Source organism: Lotus japonicus, chromosome 3, assembly GCF_012489685.1.
Source record: "Lotus japonicus ecotype B-129 chromosome 3, LjGifu_v1.2".
NCBI lineage: Eukaryota > Viridiplantae > Streptophyta > Magnoliopsida > Fabales > Fabaceae > Lotus > Lotus japonicus.
In genome coordinates, this window is record NC_080043.1 from 24,477,909 (window position 1) to 24,503,513 (window position 25,605).

Genomic DNA, 25,605 nt, shown 5'->3' on the forward strand with positions numbered 1-25,605 from the left:
TCACCAGTTGCTTAGGTTTGATCCTTGCGGGTTTTGGGTGCACGAGATCGGATAAACTGTAACCGATCAAAGAAAAAAAGGAGAAGAAGATGTTCATAATATAGAGAAAAGAGAAGAAATGGAATAAGAAAAAAAATTTCGTTCAAATTTCAACTGTTAATGGAAATCTCAACCGCTGGTATGCTTGGAGATAATATGAAGGAGCTGTTAATGGAAATCTCAACCGCTGGTATGCTTGGAGATAATATGAAGGAGTTGTGTGTTTTGTTTTTTTAGGCTATGTTGGGGTCTTTTATTGTTTCAAATTTCCCTCATGATGGAGGCATGTGGTTGTTTTTCACCACGACTAGGGTTTGTTGAGTGAGGAAAAGAAGAAGAGATTTGTGCGGCGCGAGGAGAAGAATGCTAGTGTTGTTGAGTGGTGGGAGAGGGGGCAGGAGAAGAGAACTGTGCGGTGGGCGGTGACTAAAGGAGAGAAGAGAAAAGAAATCTGTTAGAGAGAATAGGCGGATGAAGGAGAAGAAGATTGTCACCTCCAGGGTTCCAGGGTTTGTGAGGTTAAATGTGTGGCCTTTTTTTTCGGAATGTTAAAAACTGGGCTGGTCTGGACTGGTATTTTTTTTAGTAGGTACTTCGTTCGGGCTACAGCCCAAACCAAAACCGACCGGACCAACCCTAGCTATATGAATCGTGCCATTAAATTGCCAAAAATTGCAGTCGAACTGGCCCGTCCCAAACACAAAGAAATTGTCGGACAGCTTGGATCGGGATTGAGTCGGGCCTGCTTGGACATGCCTAATGGAAATTACTTAACATCTACCAAGATGATTTTCGTAAGAGCTTCAAACATAGCATTTGTATAGAGTTCATTGCTCATTGTTTGAGTGTCTCTGAACTGGTAGGTGTCGTGCGGGTAGAGATGACAATGGGTAGGGTATGAGTATGGTATTGTAGTACACATCCTAATACCCGCGTTTTCAGAAAGTACCGGTACCCGTCCACATACCCGCAACATGAATACCAGTCCTCGTACCCTCTGGGTACCTATATGCTCATACCCGTGCCCGTTACCCACAATTTAGTTAACAATTTTTGTTTTTTTTTTCCAAGGTATCCTCACAGTCGATAGCCTAGCTATGAGACAATTCCCCCGAGATTCTTAGATCACATGAATTGGGTAGGGAGCTCCCATCAAATGCATCGCCCAAGGACCGAACCCTGGACAAGGAACTCAACTATCTACCAGTTGTGCTACACCTTGTTGGTTAGCTAACCAAAAATTTAACTTTCACATTTTCTTCAATAGAAAACCAAAATATAATAGCTATTATAAAATAAAAAGCATTAATTAAAAATACAAAAGACCATCCATATATTTAATTAGTAAAATCATTCAGATAAGTTTTTGTTTTGTTTCAAAAAGAATAAGGGAGAAAGTTAAGCTCTAAGTTTATAATTTTAGATTTTTTAAATAAACTCCTAAAGTGTAGATTACTAACTTACTTTAAAAATAAGTAAGAAGGCAGAGTTCAAAAAAGAAAAAGTAAGAAGGCAAACTTCCCAATTATGGGCCAAGATATGGTGAATCTGATGTACAATTAAGCCTAGAGTTATTCTTTTGTTTTCTATCCAAAAGTTTCAGGCCTTGAAACACTAATATTTTGTTGAATGGGCCTGATAAAAAAGAAGCAAGGGTGGCTCAATAGGCTCAAAGGGACCCTTTTAAGCATAAAGTAATAACACAGTTAGAGTTGCCGCGGAAGTTAGTTATTTCTGGTTATCATGAGTTCAACCTGTGTTTCTTCACTTCCACTTTCAGTTGCTACAAACCCAAAATCAACAACGTTGGCATTGGAAAAATGCACAACACTGTCCCAGGTTCGCCAACTCCACGCTCACATCATCAAAACAAACCTCACCACTCACGCATCATGTGTCGCCAAACTCATCCACGCTTTATCTCGGAGCTGCAACCCCTACGACGCGGTTTCGGTATATGCTCACGCGCTCTCATGCTTCCAGCTGAAGGAGATCGTGTTCTGCGTTCCCTCGGTTCTCAGAGCTTGCGGCAGATCGAGCGCGTTTGAGGAAGGGAAGCAAATCATGGGTTTTGTAGTGAAAACTCAATTGTGGTGTGACCCTTTTGTTGCGAACTCCGTGGTTCGAATGTGCTTGGAGGTTGGTGTCGTTGAGCTTGCGAGATCGGTGTTTGATAAAATGCCTGTGAGGGACTTGATTTCATGGAATTCTTTGCTCACGGGGTACTTGAGGGCGGGTGAGATTGATATGGCGCGGGAGGTGTTTGAGAAAATGCCGCAAAGGGATTTGGTTTCGTGTAATGCGATGATTGATGGGTATGGGAAGCATGGCGAGTGTGAGCTTGCTGAGGAGGTTTTTAAGGTCTTGAGTGTCAGGGATGTTGTTACTTGGACGAGTATGATTTCAGCTTTTGTTCTTAATCGTCGCCCGAGGGAAGGGTTGTGTTTGTTTAGAGAAATGTTGAGTGAAGGGGTTCAGCCTGATGCCCCTGCTATTGTGAGTGTCCTTTCAGCTATTGCTGATCTGGGTTTTGTTGAGGAAGGCAAATGGATACACAATTATGTATTAACTAACAAGATACGTCATCAAAGTTTTAGCTTTATTGGATCGGCACTCATAAACATGTATGCAAAATGTGGGCAGATAGAAAATGCTTATCATGTATTCAGGAGCGTTTCTCAGCGGGGAAATGTCGGCGATTGGAATTCTATGATATCTGGACTTTCTTTGCATGGATTGGGTCATGAAGCTATAGAGGTTTTTCTGGAGTTGGAAAGGGCAAAACTTGTTCCTGATGATGTCACTTTCTTGGGGCTTTTGAGTGCTTGCAACCATGAAGGCCTTATGGATGAAGGTCAATTTTACTTTGAAACAATGCAGTTGAAGTACAAGATAGTTCCTAAAATTCAGCACTATGGGTGCATTATTGACCTTCTTGGTAGAGCAGGTCAGTTAGACGAGGCGCTTGGGGTTATCCGTGACATGCCTTTGGAGCCTGATGTTTTAATTTGGAAGACCATTCTCAGTGCCAGCATGAAGCACAATAACTTTGTAATGGGGCGCAAAGCTGCATTGCGAGCTATAGATTTGGCTCCACAAGATTCAAGTTGCTATGTTCTTCTTTCAAATATATATGCCAAACAAGGAAGGTGGGATGATGTGACAAAAGTTAGATCAATGATGAGAAACAGGGGAGTAAGAAAGATTCCTGGCTGTAGCTCCATTTTTGTGGATGGTAAAGTTCATGAGTTCCTGGTGGGGAAGGCCATGGATTTGGGGCACAACCAAAACGTTATGTTTAAGTTAGAGGAGGTTGTATCGAGGTTGAAATTGGAGGGATATGAACCTGATCTGAATCAAGTGTTTCTAGATTTTGAAAGTGATGAGAAAGAGAGCCAACTAGTTCTTCACAGTGAGAAGGTGGCTCTTGCCTTTGGACTATTGAGTTTGCCACAGGGCCTTCCCATTCATATAGTGAAGAACTTAAGAATTTGTTGTGATTGTCACACATTTATGCAGCTGGTTTCCAAAATCTACAAACGTCGAATTGTTGTTAGAGATCAAAACCGGTTTCATCATTTTGATAAAGGTTGCTGTTCCTGCAGAAATCATTGGTAACTTTGCTATCATGATGAGTTCTTGCCATTGGTAAATTTGGTTGGAGTTCATAATTTATGTTGTAAATGGAGTAAATATTGTTTTCATCATTGATTGTAAATCGGGAACAGTTAAGCATTTCCTATATCTTTACCTCATTCTTTTCACATTTCCTCCTTCATTTACTGATTAGATTCCTTCCAAAACTAATTTTTTGTGAGCTAGCTAGATGCTAAGTGGCATGAAATAATTGGCAAAGAAAAGTGGTTCGTCTCATAGTCATCATCTTCAATGAACACACCTCTATCAGACATCAACTTGTTTGTTTCTTGCGCAGTTTCAGGAAACATCTAAGGGTAGGGAGGAGAATGTCACAGAGCTTAGTAAAGGAAAAGGGTGAATTGGCAGAGCTTAAAATCGATTTCAAAATTTATATCCAAACATACTTGGAGGCGCTTCTACTCGTGTTGGACGTGGAAGAAAACGTACTCTATAAAACTGAATATTTGTACATCTAAACCACACCCACGTAATAGTTCAATTGCTCTTAACTAAGTGTTTTATGTACCTATACAGCTACAACTAGGGGTTAGTTTGATTTAAGAAAATATTTTCTTTTTCCATTAATTATTCTATTTCTTAAAATGATTTTCATATTTAAATTTTTAAAATTTAGATAGGACTAAAGGTTTGTGCAACGTCAGTTTAAACTTTGTATTGGTAAGTACAAAACGTCAATTATAAATTGTACTTACCAATATAAAAAAAATGTCAAAAAGTACAAATTTTTTAAAGGAAATATTTAAACACCTAAAATTAAATTGACAATAATTACAAAATTGTTAAAGGAAATATTTAAACACCTAAAAATGAATTGACAATAAAAAATCAATTCTAATACTTGACAAATGTGGAAACAAAACATGCTAAAAAATGTCAATCCCTCCTTTTTATTTAAAGGAAAATTCAATACATTTTTCATTTTGAGTTTAATGGATATGCACTGTCAGTGTAAAATAGTTTTACACGGACATCCAATCAATGTTTGTCACGTAGGAAAGAGAGTTACATTCATTTTTAATTTTAATTAAAACAAAATCATATTTGCTTATTTGGCGGAATTCAATTGAATGTTAGTGTAAAACTATTTTACACTGACAGTGCATATCCATTAAATTCTTTCATTTTTATATTATATCTTATCATTATCTTGTCCACCTCAAACATAAGATATGGTAAGACTCTATTGATCTTGCTCTTATTCTATGCTGCATTTATCTAACTCTCTATCATATTCTACTGTTAAAAAACTCTCTCTCAAGTACTCAAATGATTCAAGATTAATTTTTCAAATGCATCATTAATTAGCGGTCAAAAATCTTTAATGACATGATTATGATTAGTGAGAGAGATTTTGACTCCAAAAATTATGTTGAAAGAAAACAAATGAAAATTACAATTTGCATATGGTTAGTTATTTACCTCTCTATATATAAGTGTAATAGTGTAAGTGACTATAAACCGAACCAAGAGAGTGTAAGTGTTGCATGTGAGTGACCATTGGGGGAGGTGGCTCTTTGAAGCAGTGAAAGCATCATCATCACTTCATCAGTACCAACAAGAACGGGTGACCTTCCAATAATCCTTCTGATTTTAATTATGCTTCTAATTTCTTTGGTACGAGTTCATATCAGTTTTCCAACTTGGTTATTTGTGTGAATATTGTCTCGTGATTTATGCATTTTTTTGTTGATATATAACGATGGTTTTCCCTAAGGTGAACATAAACATCTTATTTATTCTTATTTCAATTTTTCTGATAAAAATAATTTCAAATAAAAGATTTGTCTGATAAAAATACTAAAAAATTTGGAAAAGTGATGATTCATGAGTTTTCAGTCACGGGGAGGATAGGAAATATGTTCTCTCTCATGTTAGCCATTTAGAGCATATCTCTGATGGAAATCTTAAGTTGAGATATTAGAATCAGATCACAACAAGAAATTCGGAGATTAGCCTCCAAACGTTTCCTAGCAAATTCATAGCAAACCGCGTTTAGCTAGAAAAAAACTAGCGTTTGGCTACCAGATCGTTGGTAGCCTGATTTGAGTGGCTGATTGGCTTCCAAATATTTTTCTAGCTAAATGGAGGCAAATTTGAAAAGTTTCCTAGCTATTTACGGGTTAAAGTCAAGCCATATATTACAATATTTTTTATTTTACTAGTTATTAACTAGGAAATTTTACAGCTATTTCCTAGATGATTCGCAGGAAAATATTGTTAGCAATTTCGCAGCTAATTGGCAGCTAATACATAATTTAAATGACAGCTCATCTACAACTAATGTCATACTCATTCTATTGATGATGATATTTTTATTTAAATATAAAATAATTTCATCTGGCAGTGTCTTAATATTTGTTTAGTTTCATTTATCATTACTATGTTTGCATAAATTAATAGAAGCTAACCAAAATAACAGGTGCATATACAAAACAACAAATAATTATGAATGCTTTTAGTAATTAATAACCAAATAATTCAAAATAACTTAAGCATAAGTAGTTCAATCCAAGTTCACTCCAAGCAATTCTAGAAAAAAAAATATATCAGTCAATTGGGATTGCTCAAAGCTAATCTATAGTACAAGAAACAAGAACATCTTAAGGACTTTCTACTTTTTTTTGGAATTCTATAACAAGAACTACAAATTTTAGAATTGCACAGCATCGCCCCTCGTGTATATTTGCCTCCTCAATTGAGCCCCTCCCCTGTCAGTCTGTCACATTGCATGAACCCCCAAAATAGACCCATAATTTCATCAGATATCTGATACATCAGTAGTAGTCTGCAACAGAGCAAGGATCATGATACCTTTATTCTGGCAGTGTCTCAAGGATGTCCATATGCTGCCTAGCCAAGAGCTGAAGCTCATCCTTCATAAACAAAAGATATTGCATAAACAATCCTTTGCTCATTCTGTTTCAGTAATTTAAAGAAGGAATCTACAAATGCAAAACCCAATAAGACAAATGGTTCTAAAATGAAAACAAAACATGTTTTTTTTCTTGAAGCGAAACCATTCTAGCATGTAAAAATGTAAAGAAACACAATAAATAGATACATAGACATTGTAAAATCAATATATCAATACTAATTAAAATCTGATAAAAATGCGTGCTTAAAGAATAGGCAATGTATAAAACAATTGTATCCTCTTTTGAGAGAACTATCCAGAAACATATTCAGCTTCCTCCTGTACCATGTATAAAAGACAAATCTCCTATAAAAGATGCATTCTAACAATGTCAGGTGTAGCGTTGAACAATAAAAATTCCACAAAGACAAGATAGAAAACGCTAAGCTAACAAATTAATCAAGACAAGTAAAATTTCAGATTCAGTCATGGGTAGGTTCCTTCCAAGCAGAAAAAGCATGCTACCAATGAAGGAATCAGTTAACAAACTACATAATTTTCTTATTCTATTAAAGTCAACTATCTTATTCTACCAATGAAGATGAGAATGAGAGAGAAGGAACCACCTTACCTCCATGAACAAGAGAGAAGGAACCTCCATGAACGAGATCTGAAGGTGCGAGAGAAAGTCTTTTGCTGCAACAGAGAGATAATCAGAGACTGTTGCATATAAAGGTCAACACTCAGAATCATAAACTAGTCGGTCTCAACAAACATACTGAGTAACAACTCAGTGTTGATCATGTCAAAGCATATTAAAGGCAGAGCAACATATGATAAAATATGTGAAGAAGGTGGATTGTCCTTACAAGCTATGCCTAGTCTGAAGAATAACTTACGGAGCCATCCAATACGGAGTACCCTTCATAGACTTGGCACCGGAAATGGTAGCCTGCAGGAAAAAAAAATTGACCCATTTAAACAAGCAGACAAATGCAAGAGCCTTCACAAACGCCAAGCAGTATATATAGTTTAATGGTATTAAAAGCAACAGATAGAGTGAGATTACCAGCTCAACGACCTGTTTGGAAGCCCCAAAATCTGCAAGTTTTATGCAGCCTTTATTATCTACAAGAATGTTGGCTCCCTGAAATTAACATGCACTTGAACATCAGCAACTAGAAAAGAACCAAGCTCCAAACTTCCCCAATAGTGATGATATAGATCCACCAGGAACAAACTCCAGAAGAATATTTAAGCTATCCTCTTCTCTAATTGTGCCCAAATATCTCTACAGTACAAAAAATCCAGAAATTAACGTTTGTGAATTGTTGTATACAGTATAAAACTTTTACATTATCTTTTGTAATATTAATATATACTATGGTACATTATCAAAATATTGATAAATTCTAATCAAGAGATCACAAACATAACACATGAAAAGGAGGATTGCATGCTATCTCTCCGAATGAATCCTCCATCCTTTTTAGTTATTACTTATTACCCATAGTTTTCTAACTGTTATCCCCTCGAACCTATCTGTTCCTAATTGGTATACCATAGAACTAAGTCCTCTAACTTCCCTTTGTCCTTAAATATTCTAATAGATCAAAATGCTTCAAATTTAGATAACTTATGTTTAGCTACTCCTCTTGAATCATTTTAATTTATTCCTAAAGTATCTGCATCAATCGATTAACTATGAACATATGAACCTAACTAGCATGTGGTTCATAAATGTGTTACCCACAAGATCATCGATCTGAATTGAACTTATAGCTACCCCCGCTATACGATTTGCACAAAATCATCAAGTAGTTAGCATTTAAGGTTCATGCTAGTTTCCTCCCATCCTTAGCATCATATACTAACCAAATTTTACACCAAAATAGCAGAAATGTAGCACCACATTCTGCTCTAAACAGAGCATAATTTAAGTTTAAACACAATCAAACAGTTAAAGCATATAGTTGGTTCCTCTTTAAGTCATTTTATCGAACACTTTAAGCACAATGTACAAACTTCTTGCAACAACAGACCTGGTTGAATAGACCTTGGCAGGAGTAGCACTGAGAATATTGCTGAGGGCTGTGTCAGCTTAAATGTTCCATCATCAAATAGAACTTTGAAAGGCTTCTGGCGGAAACCAAAGCAAGCGGCGTAGAACACGTAACATTTTTACTATTCAGGACTTGATCGAAGAAGTTGAAAATTCTAGCTCCTCTAAATATTCACATCAACAAAAAGAACAAAAATATAGAATCAGCTTCTTTTTCCTCATGATCAATTTCGACACTTCTCAACTATTTCTATAACTGAACCCTAAAATTAATTTTAGCTTATGAATCAATTTTAGAGAAATTTCAAAACAAGCAGCAACAATTGTAAACCGAAGAGTGTGAGTGAGAATGAGAGTAACCGTCTGTAATGTAATTGGCATTGCTGATGTTCCAGGGGAGTTGGGTTTGGGGCCCCCTATGGGGCTCCGCGCCCCACCTCTTTTTTTTTAACCCATAAATGCCCTACGGAACTTAAACTTTCGTATTCAATAAAATAGAATACGGAAGTTAAAATTCCGTATTATAACTCTGACAGTTATCACCTTTTCCACCATTACTCCTCCCTCCACCAACCCCTCCACCATTACTCCTCCGTCACCAACCCCTCACCAGCCCCCTTAACCCCCTCAATGCCTCCAGACCACCCTCTCTCTCACCCTCTCCTACCTCACTTTCATCCTCACTTCCATTCTTCCTACCACCACCACCAACTCCTTCATTGGCAAGCTCTCCACCATTGGATGCAAAAAGATAGCATTTGAGGTAAGTGTTGTTAGTTGTTTGTTGTATGTTGTTAGTTTAAGTAGTTGAAGTTGTTAGATTAAGTAGTTAGATTAAGTAGATTAAGTAGTTAGAATGATGATTTTCTGAATTCTGAGATGTGTTAAAATACGGAATATAAAGTTTCGGAGTCTATACGAAAATTAATATACCGTATTCAATACGAATTATAAATTTCCGTATTCAATACGAATTATAAAGTTCCGTATGCAATATGGATAATAAAGTTCCGTATTCTCTTCCAGGGATGACAGAATCATTTTTATTTCATGAATCCCAATTGATTGAAGTTGGATTGAACAATGCTCAACCTGAAGAGGTGCCACCACCAGCATTTGTACCCCCGTGTATAAGTATAGATGTCTCGCATTTATTTACAACTGATCAGGTATTCTTTGAACAGATTTTTGCATTGTTTTGAAAGTGTAATATATCAATTCTTATTATGTCTTGATCACCCCTGTTTATGCCTTGTTTGTGTGTTGGGTATGCATCATTGAACAGATTTTCCCTACCCGTGATGATCTTATCAATTGGGTTCATGGAATTGCGATTGAAAATGGATATGTTGTGTTGATCACAAAGTCAGATAGCGGTGGGAATGGAAGCAGAAAAGCTTATGTCATGTTGGGGTGCGAGAAGCATGGTAAGTATGTTCCCTACAGAGACTCTGACCTTGTTGAAGGAACGAGAACACAAAAGACAGAATGTCCTTTTAGACTAAAAGGACGACCTATGAAAAATGGCATAGATAGAGATTGGCGGCTAAAGGTGATGGAAGGTACACACAACCATGAACCAGCTAGGTCACTACTTGGCCACAATTTTGTTGGTCGTCTAAATTCCGAAGAGAAGGAGCAAGTGGAAAAAATGTCAAAGAGTTGGGTTCCACCGAGAAAGATGCTGTTGACTTTGAAGGAAAACAATCCTTTAAACTTGACTACCATATCTCAGATTTATGGTGCTTGCAAGAGGTTAAGAAAATCCCTCCGCGGGTCATTGACAGAAATGCAACACTTGTTGAAGAAGTTGGACGGTGACAAGTACGTCCACTTTGAAAGACATGAGCCTGGATCGGAAGTCATTAGGGATGTATTTTGGGCTCATCCAAATGCTATCAAACTGTTCAACACATTTCCATATGTAGTGATTATGGATTGCACATACAAGACAAACAAATATAAAATTCCATTGCTTGAGATTGTTGGACTGACTTCCACAGATAAGACATACTCCATAGCCTTTTGCTACATTGTTAATGAGGGCACAGATGACTACGTTTGGGCACTGGAGTGTATGAAGTCTCTATTAGCTGATCAAGCCATGTTGCCTAAGGTGATTGTTACTGACAGGGATCTTGCCTTATTGAGTGCTGCTAAGCAAAGCCTTCCCAACACCAGCCATTTATTATGCTTGTGGCACATCAACAAGTGTGTTTTGGCAAAGTGCAAACTCTATGTTGGTACAGATGATTTTGCTGAATTGGTTATGGGGAAGTGGGGAGAGGTGGTGGATGCTGCAACAGTTGAAGAATTTGAAGTTCAATGGATGCAATTGTTTAATATGTGCAAGGACAAATACAGCAACTTTACCTCCTATTGTTCTACTACATGGTTGGTCCACAAGGAAAAATTTGCCAAGGCATGGACAAATCATGTGATGCACTTTGGAACAACAACAAGTAACAGGTACAAAAATTATATGAGCTTAATTTATGCCTTGTTATATGTTTTTCATTTGATAGATTGTTTACATTGGAGAGTTAATAAGATATCTGTTTGTTGTTTGCAGGGCTGAGGGTGCACATGCCAGTTTGAAGAAGATGTTGCGGGATTGCAAGGGTGACCTAGCCACTTCTTGGGATGCGTCGCATAGTTTGACATGTAATCGACATACTGAAATATTAGCATCGTTTGAGCGCAGTATTCACAGAATTGATCACATTTTCATGTTCCCATTTTACACAAATATTAGAGGATTTGTGTCAAACAAATGCCTGCAGCTCATCGACGATGAACATATAAGAATGAAGTCCTACGGCGGATGCGATTGCTTGTTGAGAGAGACTCATGGACTACCTTGCGGTTGTGAACTTGCAGGTCACCGGTCAACCACTCTCTTGTCAATTAATTCTATTTGTTATTGAAAGTGACACTTTTGTGAACTTGCAGGTTATGAAAGAATTCCATATGAGTCAATTCATCCATTCTGAAAGAGACTGAGTTGGGAGCATGTACCTGAACCTGTTGCAGATACTATCAGCAACCATATTTGCGGCATGAACCATGGAGATATGCAACCAGAAGTTGAGGCATTGACACATTATTTCAGTTCTTTGGATACTGGAGGGCAGAGTATGGTAAGGAGGAAGCTTCAAGCTATCTATTGTCCTGAAAGCAGTTCACTTTGTACTCCTGAGGTTCAGATAAGGTCCAAGCGCACTCTTAAGGCGAACGAAAGAAAACCACCCAAGGTTAAAGCAATAGGATCCTTGACTCGTGATCCTTCAGGTTTTGAGCATGTTGATAGGGAGATCAAAGAGGCAAAGAAGGCTTCGCAACCACCAAAGAAGAAGAAGCGTGTGAAGAAGTCTGATACAAGCTATTTCATGGGTCATTTTCCATCCTTTTTCCACCCATATATACACACAGTTCAGAATGTTGAGGACGATGGTAACTGTGGCTATAGAGTCATTGCTGCATTACTGGGACTACCATCAGGTGAGGAAGGTTGGCCATGTGTTAGGGAAGCGTTGATAGACGAACTTGAACGACACAGAGGATTGTATGATGAAATGTGGTCCAGACATGTGGTTAATGCCTTACATTCTCGACTCACTCTTCCTCCTGGTCATCCGGCTACCGAGGATAAATGGATGCAACTGCCAGAGATGGGATACCTTGTAGCAACCAGGTTCCAAGTGGTTTTCATATCCATCTCTTCTCAGGGTTGTTGGTCATACCTTCCACTAAGAGGAGAAGGTCCACCTCCTGTACATCGTGTTATAGCTGTTGGTCATGTGATAAATCACTTTGTACAGGTATTTTTTTATTGCGTACACTAATATCCAGTTTGTGAATTAATTTGTTGTATTTGTAAGTTATCTAATTTTATTGTTATTCTCTATAATGTAGCTCCATCTAACTCCTGGACATTCTATGCCGCCAATTGCTCTCCAGTGGGAACGGTATGTTGATCCTATATCAGTAAGCTGGTGCGTCCCATATGTTACACGTTTACACAGGTTCACATCAGAATTGGAAGCTTGGTTTGTTACTTTTGGTGTTCCTCTTAGTCACCAAAGCTATGTAGACATCACCACAGACTGACACCACACTTTGTGTAATATTCATTTGTAAACGCTCTGTAATATTAATCTGATGGGCCTTGCCCTTATGTTGTTCATTGCTGCTTTTAATAATAGTAATTTGATGGTCATTGGTATATTGATGGGCCTTATGTTACTTATCTTGCCTTTCATTATTCACGGTGTAGTTATACAGGTTATTTTTCATTATAAGAGTCTAAACATAATAGGTGGAAATAGAAAGCGTGGTTAATATAAAAAGAGTCCATACAATGTCGTCACATGTCATAATATAAAAGTACACAAAAAAATATATACAAATATACAGTCACTCGCCCCGACCCCTACCGCCACCCCTACCGCCACCCCTCCGACCTCTAGGTCCACGAGCTCTGCCTCCACGAGCGCCCTCTGCAGGTGCACCCTCTCCACGGGCTCTGCCTCCACGGGCTCTGCCTCCACGCGCTCTACCTCCACGACCTCTGCCTCCTGCAGCTCCAGCTCCTCGGACAGCAGCAAAGGCTACTCCCTGGGTACCGATGAATGCGCTGGATCTAATAAGATCCAGCGCCCTCTCAGTGAGGGATCGGGCATGCGTGCCAACTGCAAGAGCATCTGGCACCTCCAGTGACTGCTCCAACAAGTCCACGACCCGACGCACAACCGTCTGCAAAAATAATGTACATAAATGTGAGTGTACAAATAAAATATCATGAACAAAAAATCACAATTGCATGAAAAATAAAATTCAAACTTACCACAGCACTGAACTCCTCCCTCCTATCATCAGGGATGATGAACCGATGGGACACACCGCCATACCACCTCATGTACTCCTCCACAGCCTCTCCCGAATGAGTAGCAGGGATCCCCTGAGGGCGCAGGTGCGGCACAAAATCAGCATAGGCAGCATCTGCGGTCTCAGCAAGGGACCCAGTCGTCTGGATCTCGGAGGGGTGTCGAGGGACATCCTGGATGTAGCCAAACTGGCGCAGAACCCTCTCTGGTAGATGTCGTCGAACAACACGGCCAAATGGCGTCCGGATGTAGCCAGAATACATGGCCCTCTGATCCCGTGGTCGATGAGCCCGATGGTCCTCAAATGGGGTCCATATAATGTCATCCACCGTCAGCTCATCGAGCATGACTCGCCTCTCATCGAGGCCTGCATGCCCGACCCGGGACATAACCCACCGCCGCGCCCTAGGCTGGTCCTGCGAGTACTCCGGATCCGCCCTCCGGATAATGACGCGATCAGAAAGGTACTCGTAGGCCCATCCTAGCAAGAGTGAGCTGAAACCTCCCATCTGGGCCGTCCCCCTCCTGGACGCTCGATCAAGCTGGTCGTACAACGTAGCGAGCGCAATCGCGCCCCACGCGTACTCGGACACTCGACCGAGATCCTGCAACATACCTATCCAGTAGACGGTCGTGTGGTATCCACCGCTCTTGCTAGCAAAGAGCGTCGCGCCTAGCTGGTTCACCAGCCAAATCCGTGCAGCGTCCTCATATCGGTGCTCTACAATGAAATGAATTGAGTTAACAGTTAATAACAATACAATAATAATAGATACTATTTAATCAAGTAATAATTAAGACATACCCTCCAACGCAGCATCATACACGGTCTGCAAGACCCCAAAGCGAATAGTCTGGCTCCTGTTCTTATCAAACTCAGCATGATAACGAGCAACAGATCCTCCCATCAACTCAGCACATAGCGCTGCACACTCGTCCCTCTCCCCCCTCCCAGGCGTATAGAACCTCGACCCCATTGGGAGATGGAGAAGAGCCGACACGTCGTCCAGGGTGATGGTCATCTCCCCAAACGGCATGTGGAAGCTACTAGTCTCCTCATGCCATCGCTCCACAAGGGCCAAAATGAGGCCTGCATCTGTCTCCGAGTAGCTGCACCAGGGTAGCTGATGAAGACCCGTCTGCTCAATCAACTCTCGAACCCTCCTGTGACTGTCTGAATCACCATCACAAGCAAGGTTCCAAACCTTCCCCCCAGCTGTGGCCACCCTCAAGTGTCGACGGTCCACATACCGCTCGTCTGTGCGTAGGAGTGCATGCCACGTCCAGGGAGCCTTGTGATCAGCATAATGCGTGAGAAGCGACAGATCAACAGGCCCCCCCGGAAACGGCGGCAACCTCTGGATCAGGTCCTCCTCGCCACCCTGTGCCTCTAGCACGACATCAGCATCAACATCAGGAGGAGGAATACTATCCTCGTCATATGACCCCTCCTCGCCGGATGACTCCTCGTCGGATGACTCATCGCCGGATGACTCATCGCCGGATGACGACTCGCCTGATGACTCCTCGCCTGGTGACTCATGGCGAGGTACCTCAACCATGGGAGACGGCGGAGTAGGAACTGGATCAGTAGGCTCAACTGGAGCTGGAGCTGAAGCCTCTACCATGGGCGACTGCATAGAATCAACTGGAGCTGGAGCTGAAGCCTCAACCGCGTGAGAGGTCGCAGCATGATCGCCGCGCCGGCTAGAAGCATGTAATCGCCGGTGTCTATCCTCTGTAGGCCCCGCATCCTCACTAGCTCGAGACCTCTTTCTGTTCTTCATTCTCACTATATATTCAGAGCAAACATTTTCTAAATAAATTCACTGAATAAATTATACTCGCTCAATTACTAAATTTCTCAATTAAATCTCTAAATAAAATCACTAAATAATTCACGATGTTTATAACTAAATTAAAAACATTTTATAAATTAACTAAGCTAATTAGATTAGGTTTTATAAATAAACTAAGCTAATTATATTAAGTTTTATAAAAACATTTTATAAATTAAGTTTATAACTCTAAACAGACACCAAATACGGAACATTAAGTTTCATATCCAATACGGAACATTAAGTTTCATATCCAATACGGAACATTAAGTTTCATATTGAATACGGAATATTATGTTCCGTATCGAACCAGAACTCCATTAACGACATTGCATGATTGGAACTCGCCCCAAAGACCAATTTATACAATTTCAGCCAACCTAACATCTACTTAAGCATAAATCGACTATCCTAGGGTTGAAAGATTCCATAATTTCAAGTTAAATGGTGAATTCAAGTTGAAATCCAAACTTACTTACCTCTAGGTTCAATGCAATGAATGGGGAGAATGGGGTTGATGATGGAGACGATGGTACCCTGTCCAGATGATGATTGAAGCAAGGAGAGCGTCGAACTCGAAGATTGCAGAGCAAGGGTTGGGAATGGTTTGGAGCGCTGAAATGGGTTTTGAAAAAACCCCTGTCGATTACATAGTAATATAATACGGAACTTTATATTCCGTATTGAATACGAAATTTAATATTCCGTATTCTTTTAAAGGGGGTTTTTCCGTAATTTCCCCACTTTAAGTGGGGCGCGGAGCCCCATAGGGGGGGCCCCAAACCCAACTCCCATGTTCCAGCCACCGTTGTAACGTTGAAAATGGTGAAATCGTGAGTTCGTTTCTGAGTCAGGACCAGAGTGATCAAATTAGCCAAAGGAGCACCTTCTTCCGCCGCTGATCAGCACCTCATCATGCTGTTTCACACCAGCGATTTCAACAGAATCTGAAAATGAACATCGATTCGAATTAAGAAAGAACGAACATTGTAATGTGTGGAAATTAGGAAAGGAGATTCCAGAAGCGGTGGAGAGAAAAGGAATGGTTGATTGAGATTTATTAGAAATTGGGAGACCTATACTCAACCACAAAAGCTAGCTCAAGAGTTGAGGTTTGCACTACCCTTATAAAGCTTATCTTGGCTCTATCTCTAGCCAATGTGGGACTTCTAACAAGATTGGTGAAGAAAATCGAAGTGAAGCTTAAGCTTCGGTGATTGCAATTCAAACGAAGAAGCTTGAGGAATCGAGAGAGTGGAGAGCGAAGGATCTGAATCAAGGTCGAAAATCAAGGGTTCCACTGAATCATCGAGGGCGAAGGATCTGGAGAGAGAGAGAGAGAGAGAGAACGCGAGAAAGAGAGAGAGTCACAAAGCCAGTGTTACGTGAGGGATTAGGGTCTGTTTGGATTGAGGGAGGGGGAAGGAGTGGAGTGGAAGGATGGGGGTTCCATTGTTTGTTTTATTTAAAACAGGATGGAAGAGAGTGGTAAGTAATGGTCCAAATTCCATCATGCTCCATTGGTTACCTTCATATTTGCTCCCCCCAAATTGGATGGAAAAGAATGGAAAGCAAAACCATCATTTAATTAAATTGTAAAAATACTATTTTACCCCTAGTAACCTCCCTCCATAACCTCCCTTGCACGTTCTTACTCACTCTTTTTCACCCATTCTCAATAGTTGCTGCCATCTTTGTTTGCAACTTTCTCTTGCCTTTCCCCTGCAGTTGCTCCCATGTCTGGTGCAAGCTTTTCTCTGGGCAAGTAAAATTTTTTTATCTCTTCAATGTAGCTAAGCCTTTCCATATACTCATATACATGTATTTGTTCTGAATTCTCACCCCTGGTAACTTACCACCATAACCTCCCTTGCACGTCATAACTCTGTAACTAGCAAGGCTTATTTCCTATAGTAATTTTCTGTTTTTAAATTCAGTATAAATCGGCTACTTCTAAGCATATTTGCGCTATTTCTCATTAATTTTTCTAAGTATGTTCCTCATTGGTGGCTTGTAATTAGTTTTTATTACCTGCAATCATGTTTTAATCACGGACTATTTTATGCAATCCACTTTGACGATATTACTGTACCATTTGTTTGAAGGTATTTTTGATTTCTTAAGGATAATTAGTGTTTAAGCCCGTTTTCATATAAACACCAGATTGGAGATGAGATATATAATATGTATGAAAGGAAGATAAATTGTTGAGCTCCCTTAACGATCAATTTGACATTCTTATAAGCTAAGATGACTTTTTTAATGATATTTTATAATAAGGGTAATATAGGAATAATAAAGTTATAATTCATTCTGCTCCGTCCCATATCCAAACAGTGGAGTGGTAACTTTGTTCCGTTCCATCACAAAATACCCAAACAATGGAATGAGATTTTTACTCCATTCCGTTCCGCTCCATTCTGTTCCATTACATTCCATTCCGCTCCGCTCCATTATGTACCATCAATCCAAACATAGACTAAGCGGTTGAGAAAAAAAATTAAAATGTTTGTATTTTTTTTAAGTTAAGTGTATTTTAATGTCATGTGAAAATTAGAAGTAAAAATCAGGTTTGTTAACCTCTAGTTTACTGGGTGGAAAAATAGCAGGTAAATTTGGAGGCTAATCTCCGGATTTGTTGTAGTGGATCTTCATCTAACATTGATTCCGTCATTAAAGTTATTAGTAAAAGCTAAGATCCGTACTTTAGTTAAGCAACCTTCAAAAGTGAGATTTTTTTTTTTTGAAATTTCAAAAGTGAGTTCTTAAATAAAATAATCTTTGTTTCTTTTTCTTTGAGCACCAGAACTCAATAAAATAATATGTTTTCTCCTTCATATTGAATTTTAATTATACACTTCCTATCATGATGAAATTTAACTTATTATATCTTTTTTAAATATTAATTAAGTTATATTGAATTAATAATTTATATTTGCGATGTACCACAAAAATTAATTTAATTAATTTAGTATTAGGTGTAAATAAATAATATAAATATAAAGCAACTGAATCAATACACTTTACCCTTCCCGAACAGAAATAGAAGTGGTGGTTGAACTGTGTATTTTTCTTTCCAAAAAAATAACAATATTTGTCGTTTAGGAGTGGCATTTTACTCTCGATCTGTTTTTCTTTCTCTTTAACTCTCTTGGTTTTTCAATTCTTTTATTTTGGACCATTGAATCTCATTTCCAGAAAACGTGTCCACGAATAAGCAAAGAAAGCACCACTTAGATCAAGGTATTGAGACATGTCTATTTTCTCTTGCTTTATTATGATTAATGATTTCCCTCATTCTAGTTTTGTGCTAAAGTGGTGATCCTTTCTCTTGCTTACGGCAGGGTGATCCTCTCTCCCCTTATCTGTGTATTCCTTAATTTCGAGACCCTTACTGTTATGCTTAGAAAATATATGGAATCAGGTGCACTTTATTTAGGGTATAAACATTTCCTAAGGCTCCGCTTAATTCTCAAATACTTTTTCCCGATGATAGCACTGTATTCCTTTAAGGAAATTTTCATGAAGTGACACACTTAATTAAATGAAATTCTCCATTCTTTTGATATTTCTTGTGGTTAAGTGGTGAATTTTGAAAAATCACAGCTCCTTTATAACCGAAATGTGCCTAGCTAGTACTTGTTGTGATGAGCTTAGGTAGCTTTTGCTTACCATTAGTGGTATATCAAAGTCCCAGATATTTAGTTTTGTTCATGAAAGTTGAAACTAGAAGACCTTATTTCAAGCGGAGAGGGAGGTGCTCATCAAATCAATTGTTTAAAAAATAACCTATTACATCATAGGTTGCTTCCTTTTACCCAGTCTATTTGTTCTCAAATTATGAAAATGGTAGGCAAGTTTTTTCAGGTGGTTTTTTTTTTTTTATAAGCAAAATTTTTAAGGTGGGTGATATATGGAGTCAAGGAAAATTTAATGAATGAGGTGGGAGAAACAGGTTGGGCCAAAGAGGAAAGGTGGCTTGGGTTTTCGCATGCTCTGCTGATATATAATTCAGCAATTCTAGCCAATTAGTGGTCAAGTGCTCTTGATTTGAATAGTGGTGATTCTTTGGTGTCGACATTATTCCAGGCTTGTTATTATAGCCATAGCTTTATCCAAAATGCGAAATTGGGGTTTAGACCTTACTACACTTGGAGAAACATTAGACAATCTAAGAGTGTTATTGGTAATGTAAGTTTATGGAGGATTGGCGAGGGAGATAAGGTGTACATTTGGAATGATAGGTGGGTTCCCAATTTGGTTGGCCACAGGGTCGTGTCTGGTAGCACTATAATTCCCTCTTTATAACATGAGTAAGTTTTTTTTTTTTTTTTTCTGGAAGGCAAAAGAAAGAATGAATAAATAGTAGCAAAAGAGGGATGCTACCCATATGCAAAGACGAAAAAACGAAACAGAGATAAAAGAAACAAAAAAGGAAGCTTCACAGCCCAACAAGAATAAAAAAACATACACCAGTCATAAGCCCAGAAAAACTCAGCAATCGAGACTAATACAAAAAACGAAACCCAAAGAATAAGAAAAACCTTTCTTTTTAAACTCACTATTTATTTATATTCATTGACTCTTTTTTAACACATCATTAATTGTTGGTCAAATATCTTAAATGACATGATGACTTAAGAGATGTTGACCGGAAAACAATAGCGTTTAAAGAAAAAAAATGGAAATTACAATATGCGTTTATGTTTAGTTACTTACCTCTCTCTATATATAAGTGTAAGAGTGAAGCGACCATGAATCGAACCTAGAGAGTTTAAGTGTCGTGACCTTTGGAGAGGACGTGGCTCTTTGAAGGAGAGAAATTAAAGCATCATTCTGATTCAGTGGTTCGTGTTCAGGACCATTCATACTATCATCATCTTCAGTACCAGCAAGGAACCAGGTAGGTTTTCCAATCCTTCTGATTTTGATTATGCTTCAGATTTTGTGAATGGCACATTTAAACAATTTCTGGAAATTTTAGTCTCGGGTAGAGTATTGGAAATTTGTTCTATAATCCGATGTTACCTTACCCCTCTTAAAGATTTCTGAAATCTTTGCTATAAATTTTATTCACATTCAAATTTCACCTCTACATTGGAGAAATACGAATAGAAAATAGAAAAAGTGACAAGAGGAAAAATAAGAAAATAATAAGAATGTCCCTTTGGGGACATCTGATAAAAAAAGAGGAAAAATAAGAAAATAAAATAAGAAGAGAATAAATGAATAAAATGAGATAAAGAGTGCATATTTTTTGTTGAACATAATTATTCCTCCTCATTTTCTTGGATAGAAAAGAGGCTAGGGATGGAAAGCGGTAAAAAGGGAAATAATTATGTATGTTTTTTGTATTGATAGACAAATGTTAGTTACTAATTGTTAGTAAATTAATTCTTCGCCGTGATTTGAATCCTGGTCCTTCATCCTGCAAATCTCTTCATTTTCCTTAGCTCACCAAATGAGCTACCCGCCCCCCGAAATAATTATGTATGTGATAATTGATACAATTATAAAGAAAAGATCGTAAAATTTTAGTCAAGGTGAGTGGGATATCAAAAGTGAAAATTTGGGTTTGATTTTCTACTAGAAAGCAGAATTTTTTGAATTATGAATATATAATTAATTCTAACATTTTTCATAAATAATTTTTATTCGTGAATTATGTTATCAATATTTTTACTATATTGATTAAAAAGATATACATTAAAAATGCATGAATAATTTCTCAATTTTATATTGACTTCAAAAAAAAATTTAGGCATAGTCATCTAATAATAATTCATCAATTTATCATGTCATAATTAAATTTGAAATAGAAAATGGAGAGATTTAATTGTATGCATATGTAAAACTCTTTACCTGTCGGTGTTTAGAATTAAATCCTAAATTTTAAAGTAAAAGAAATCAAATATTGAGTGAAACAATATTTTAGTTAATGCACTCATATATTTTTAATTAAAATTATTTAACTTTTGTAATAAAATCTTGAACGATGACTATTTTTATTAGAGAATAACTATTATTATTATAGATTTAAGACAGATTTCAAAGCCATTCAATGTTTAGATATCATCATATGTTATTAATTAAAATATTCTTATAATTTTTTTGTTACATGTTTAATTTAATAATATCCTTTATCAATCGTTGCAGTAAGTTACACATGTACATCATATTAGAGATAAAGAGTCATCGTATGATAGCTCAAGTGGTAAGAGCTGGGGGACATATCGATTGGGTAGGGGGAAGTCCAGGGGTCGATTCCTGGCGGGTTCAATTTATCTTTCCGATGTACCAAAAAAGAGATAAATGCAGTTTTTAAAACAATTTTTTCAGCTTTTTTAAAATAATTATTATTTTTGAAAGTTGAGACCACCCCATAAAAAGTTCATTAAAATTACTTTTAAATGTACGTACATTGTTATCATGTTGATAATATGATTGAAAATGCAGTTTCTTTCAAGCAATGTTTAATCCAATAGCAGTGGCGGTGGCGGTGGCGGCGGTGGTGATTCTCATAGGGTGGGTACATAGGGCCATAAAGCCTCCTCCTCCAACAGCATGTGGATCTGTTGGTGGTCCTCCAGTCACTTCACCAAGAGTGAAACTCAGTGATGGAAGGCATTTGGCCTATAGGGAATTTGGTGTTCCAAAGGAAGAAGCTAGGTACAAGATGATTATCATTCATGGATATGGCGATTCCAAAGATTCAAAATTGATTAATGTTTCTCAAGTATGAACGCGCCCCTCTGTTTATTTCTTCTTTATGCTTTTGTCTGGTTTTGAAGTATGCTTTTTTCGTGAAATAGTTACTTGTTTTTTAAAATAGATATATGTGAATGTGTTCTAGTTTACTGAATAATTTTACACATTCTGTTATTTGACATAATACAATAACCATCATGTTGAATGTGTTGGGTTTGCTTATATGTAGGAACTTGTTGAAGATCTAGGGATATATTTCCTCTCCTTTGACAGAGCAGGTTACGGCGAGAGTGATCCAAATCCATTGCGTTCAGTGAAGAGTGAAGCATATGATATTCAAGAACTAGCTGATAAAGTGCAAATTGGGGATAAATTTTATGTCCTTGGAATGTCAATGGGAGGCTACTCTGCTTGGAGCTGCCTAAACTACATTTCACATAGGTATGCGACGGTTGGCAAATTTCACATTGAGTAGATATATAACCAAGATAATCCTTATATATAAGAAAGATAATCCTCACCTATTGAGCTAGCTTTTAAGATAGCGTTATGCCTCGCAAATTTTAATATAGTACGTATATCATAGTAAGTTTTACATTGACTAGATATATGAAAAAAATAGTCGTTATATATGGTAAGACAATCATCACATCTTAATCTAGCTTTTGAGTAGAATTACGCATCACAAATTGTAATACGTATTTGATTTTGCAAGGTTTTAATGTTTACCATTCTTGATTCTTTGACAGATTATTAGGAGTAGCATTGGTAGCTCCAGTGCTAAATTACTTTGGGATGCCCTCTTTTCCTGATAATTTATTAAAAGAGGCTCTTCGGATGCTACCTAAGTCAGACCGGTGGACACTTCGAGTTGCTCATTACGCCCCTTGGTTGTTCTATTGGTGGAGGACTCAAAAATGGTTCCCAACATTGTCGCCGGTAAATCTTGAAACGTTGCCTCATGAGGATATAGAGGCCATAAAGAGCTTGCCAGAAGATCCAAACATGGGCCAGGTAACTTAACTTCTTCGTCACTTTGAGTTTATCCGTTTATCTTCATATTTATAGCATGTATAAATCTTTCCATTAGGTACCAAAATAAATTTATAGGGTGTTTGATGTTTCCGTTCACAATTGATTCTAGCTTCAAAAATATACAAATTTCAGCTTATGCGGTGGACATAATAGTTTTACTAAAATCTATTCTATAAAAAGTTATGTAAGGTCTAATTTTATGTGAAAAGCAAGCTTAGAGATAAGGGTTGTTATGCTCTTAATAGACACATATTCTCAACACACCCCATCAAACTTAGGGATGGATATCTTGATAATTATTTTTGAGGTTCAATCTAGATAAGGTAGGACTAAAATTTACGTGAAAGAACATTTGCGGATGGCTCATATATAGGTGGTCTCCAATATACATGTTTAGGATAGACTCTTCCACTATATTATAATTATGTTAATGTTTAACTTTACACCAAAAGCTAATTTAGTGATGAAAGCTGTTATACCATTTATAAACACCTATTTAACTATATTTCTAATCAATATGAGACTTCTCAATAATTTTTATCCACAATCAATTTACAATGTTGATCCAAACACATGCATACATTTTGGGAGAAAAATAATTAGGACTGCACATGAGCCATATGCTAATATCTACTTCTATTTTCTCTCATAATCATTTTTCACATCTTAAAGCTATTTATTTGTATAAGATTCTTCCTACAATTCGTTTTGCCTTTAAAATTACTCCCTCCGGTCCTATTTATAAGCAACAAAAAAAAAATTCACATAGTTTAAGAAATGTAGTTAAACTAGATAAAATGCATTAAATTTGTCTTAAATCAAAATAAACTTCCAAAATTACCCTTTGTTATTAGTGTTGGAAAGTGGGAAAGAGAGAGAATAATTAATGAGACACATTTTACAAGTTAGAATTAATAAGGGCATCATTGGAAAAAATTAATTAATATAGCTCAAACTTTCATTTGGTTCTTATAAAAAGGACCAAGGTTTTTCTTCTCTTTCATGCTTATAAATAGGACCGGAGGGAGTAATAGTCATGCATAAAAATTAATATCTTTTTTGGTTTTTCTTGAAAAATGAAATAATATGCAAACACACATTCATTATGCATTGATCGATTTGATGCATCGTAATATGGTCTCTCTCTCTCGTGACTCTCCAAACACCCATCACACATGCATTTAAAATTTAGGGAGGTAAACTCCAGACTCCAGTGAAAAAGAAAAGGCATTCTGCATGATCTATTGCTATATTTTCCAACAATAATACCATCCATGTGTTTGAACATTTTGCAGAAAGCAACTCAGCAAGGTACATATGAATCATTACACCGAGACTTAATAGTTGCTTTGGGAAAGTGGGAGTTTGGCCCAACAGAGATAAAAAATCCATTCCCTGACAATGATGGTGCTGTTCACCTTTGGCAAGGCTCCAAGGATACGATAATTTCATGTATGCTGATGCGTTACATCGCACACAAACAACCTTGGATTCATTATCATGAGCTTCCTAATGCGGGGCATATGTTCATCAAATCGAGAAATGAATGTGAATCTATAATTAGAGCACTTCTAGCCTCATAAGATCTTATCTTTTGATATTGTTATTGGGATTGTGAAATTTTACATCAATTATTCAAAGTCTTTTAATTAACTCTGTTATATGAACATTTCAAAATATATGAATTGAGAATTGTTTGGTAATTACAACGTTATAGTTACTTAAATTTTACAAACTTTGATGAGAAGTATATTAAACCAATGGTGTACTCGATATATTTTGTTAGAAGTTGCAATTTATTTAGAATGTAAGAATATATTTTTGGTTGTTGTGGTTGATCTCTTTTCAATGACAAATTTGAAAGAGGATGCAATTTATAATCGTTTTTTTTTAATAAGCAAAATTGTATTGAATAAGAGTACTAGGGGTACTCTAACCCAAAAATATAAAAAAAACAAGAGAATAATTACAAGGGGAGGGAGAAAGAACAGAAAAAAACCAAAACAGTGGTGCATGTCAATGCTACTCTCACGAACAGAGAGGAAAGTAGACACTAACAACTCCTTGCCTGCTAACACCTACCTTTCCCCAACAAATACAAAACTCAAGTGTCCCTCTTGCCACTTTAAGAGCCCCTGAGCCCGTAACAGTACAAGAACTACTAAGGCTTCAGTAGGAAAACAGCCAAGGTAGCAAGATGAATGAGTCATAAACATCCCAAGCAATATCTAGGATTGGAAACCCAATCATATGTTGAGAAGACAAACCTCTTATCTTTTGCCTTGAGCAAGTTCCATGCCCTCAATTGTGCCAAATCAAATAACTTTTCTGCATCCTTCTCACCATTTCTGAAAATGATACTGTTTCTTGATTGCCATAATGTCCAGACTATTGCGAGCCAAATTGATTTTGCTCCCCGCCTTTGACTTTCTGTCCAAAGATCTCCCCCAAATTGCAGAAAATGTGCTACACACGAATCTGGCATTACTGACAATATGCCAAGCCACCTATTGTATTTCTGCC

At 37.6% G+C, this 25,605-nt stretch overlaps 5 protein-coding genes and 1 long non-coding RNA gene across 6 annotated transcripts; 4 read left to right on the forward strand and 2 right to left on the reverse strand.

Moving 5' to 3' along the window:
• Positions 1-1,782: 1,782 nt before the first annotated feature.
• On the forward strand, positions 1,783-3,657 carry LOC130743808 (pentatricopeptide repeat-containing protein At5g48910-like). The gene has a single exon (XM_057596034.1). The coding sequence runs from the start codon at positions 1,783-1,785 to the stop codon at positions 3,655-3,657; it is 1,875 nt and encodes a 624-aa protein (XP_057452017.1).
• A 2,547-nt stretch (positions 3,658-6,204) lies between these two features.
• On the reverse strand, positions 6,205-8,935 carry LOC130749062 (uncharacterized). The gene is made up of 5 exons (XR_009022840.1): positions 8,596-8,935; positions 7,623-7,844; positions 7,423-7,505; positions 7,185-7,249; positions 6,205-6,572 (listed from the first exon to the last, which is right to left on the reverse strand). It is a non-coding gene; the product is annotated as an uncharacterized LOC130749062 (long non-coding RNA).
• Positions 8,936-9,202: 267 nt separating this feature from the next.
• LOC130748809 (protein FAR-RED IMPAIRED RESPONSE 1-like) lies at positions 9,203-11,557 on the forward strand. The gene is made up of 4 exons (XM_057602053.1): positions 9,203-9,378; positions 9,642-9,784; positions 9,901-11,084; positions 11,188-11,557. The coding sequence occupies exons 2-4, from the start codon at positions 9,644-9,646 to the stop codon at positions 11,540-11,542; spliced, it is 1,680 nt and encodes a 559-aa protein (XP_057458036.1). The 5' UTR covers positions 9,203-9,378; positions 9,642-9,643; the 3' UTR covers positions 11,543-11,557.
• Positions 11,558-11,588: 31 nt separating this feature from the next.
• Positions 11,589-12,846, forward strand: LOC130748810 (uncharacterized). Its single transcript, XM_057602054.1, has 2 exons — positions 11,589-12,436; positions 12,531-12,846. Exons 1-2 carry the CDS (start codon positions 11,675-11,677, stop codon positions 12,723-12,725), a joined length of 957 nt encoding a protein of 318 aa, XP_057458037.1. The 5' UTR covers positions 11,589-11,674; the 3' UTR covers positions 12,726-12,846.
• An 86-nt stretch (positions 12,847-12,932) lies between these two features.
• Positions 12,933-16,034, reverse strand: LOC130748808 (protein MAIN-LIKE 1-like). Its single transcript, XM_057602052.1, has 4 exons — positions 15,819-16,034; positions 14,307-15,293; positions 13,462-14,222; positions 12,933-13,370 (listed from the first exon to the last, which is right to left on the reverse strand). Exons 2-4 carry the CDS (start codon positions 15,286-15,288, stop codon positions 13,032-13,034), a joined length of 2,082 nt encoding a protein of 693 aa, XP_057458035.1. The 5' UTR covers positions 15,289-15,293; positions 15,819-16,034; the 3' UTR covers positions 12,933-13,031.
• Positions 16,035-21,808: 5,774 nt separating this feature from the next.
• On the forward strand, positions 21,809-24,665 carry LOC130743809 (uncharacterized). The gene is made up of 4 exons (XM_057596035.1): positions 21,809-22,075; positions 22,277-22,488; positions 22,797-23,061; positions 24,378-24,665. The coding sequence occupies exons 1-4, from the start codon at positions 21,809-21,811 to the stop codon at positions 24,663-24,665; spliced, it is 1,032 nt and encodes a 343-aa protein (XP_057452018.1).
• Positions 24,666-25,605: the final 940 nt, after the last annotated feature.

Excerpts from the sequence above, each read along its gene's own strand:
- LOC130743808 (XM_057596034.1), top strand. The coding sequence starts at position 1,783 with ATGAGTTCAACCTGTGTTTCTTCACTTCCACTTTCAGTTGCTACAAAC.
- LOC130748809 (XM_057602053.1), top strand. The coding sequence starts at position 9,644 with ATGACAGAATCATTTTTATTTCATGAATCCCAATTGATTGAAGTTGGA. Across the intron at positions 9,785-9,900 it reads ATTTATTTACAACTGATCAG|ATTTTCCCTACCCGTGATGA; the intron begins GTATTCTTTGAA and ends ATCATTGAACAG. Across the intron at positions 11,085-11,187 it reads GGAACAACAACAAGTAACAG|GGCTGAGGGTGCACATGCCA; the intron begins GTACAAAAATTA and ends TGTTGTTTGCAG.
- LOC130748810 (XM_057602054.1), top strand. The coding sequence starts at position 11,675 with ATGAACCATGGAGATATGCAACCAGAAGTTGAGGCATTGACACATTAT. Across the intron at positions 12,437-12,530 it reads TGATAAATCACTTTGTACAG|CTCCATCTAACTCCTGGACA; the intron begins GTATTTTTTTAT and ends TCTATAATGTAG.
- LOC130748808 (XM_057602052.1), bottom strand. The coding sequence starts at position 15,288 with ATGAAGAACAGAAAGAGGTCTCGAGCTAGTGAGGATGCGGGGCCTACA. Across the intron at positions 14,223-14,306 it reads GTATGATGCTGCGTTGGAGG|AGCACCGATATGAGGACGCT; the intron begins GTATGTCTTAAT and ends ATTTCATTGTAG. Across the intron at positions 13,371-13,461 it reads GGGAGGAGTTCAGTGCTGTG|ACGGTTGTGCGTCGGGTCGT; the intron begins GTAAGTTTGAAT and ends TTATTTTTGCAG.
- LOC130743809 (XM_057596035.1), top strand. The coding sequence starts at position 21,809 with ATGTTTAATCCAATAGCAGTGGCGGTGGCGGTGGCGGCGGTGGTGATT. Across the intron at positions 22,076-22,276 it reads AATTGATTAATGTTTCTCAA|GAACTTGTTGAAGATCTAGG; the intron begins GTATGAACGCGC and ends GCTTATATGTAG. Across the intron at positions 22,489-22,796 it reads CTAAACTACATTTCACATAG|ATTATTAGGAGTAGCATTGG; the intron begins GTATGCGACGGT and ends ATTCTTTGACAG.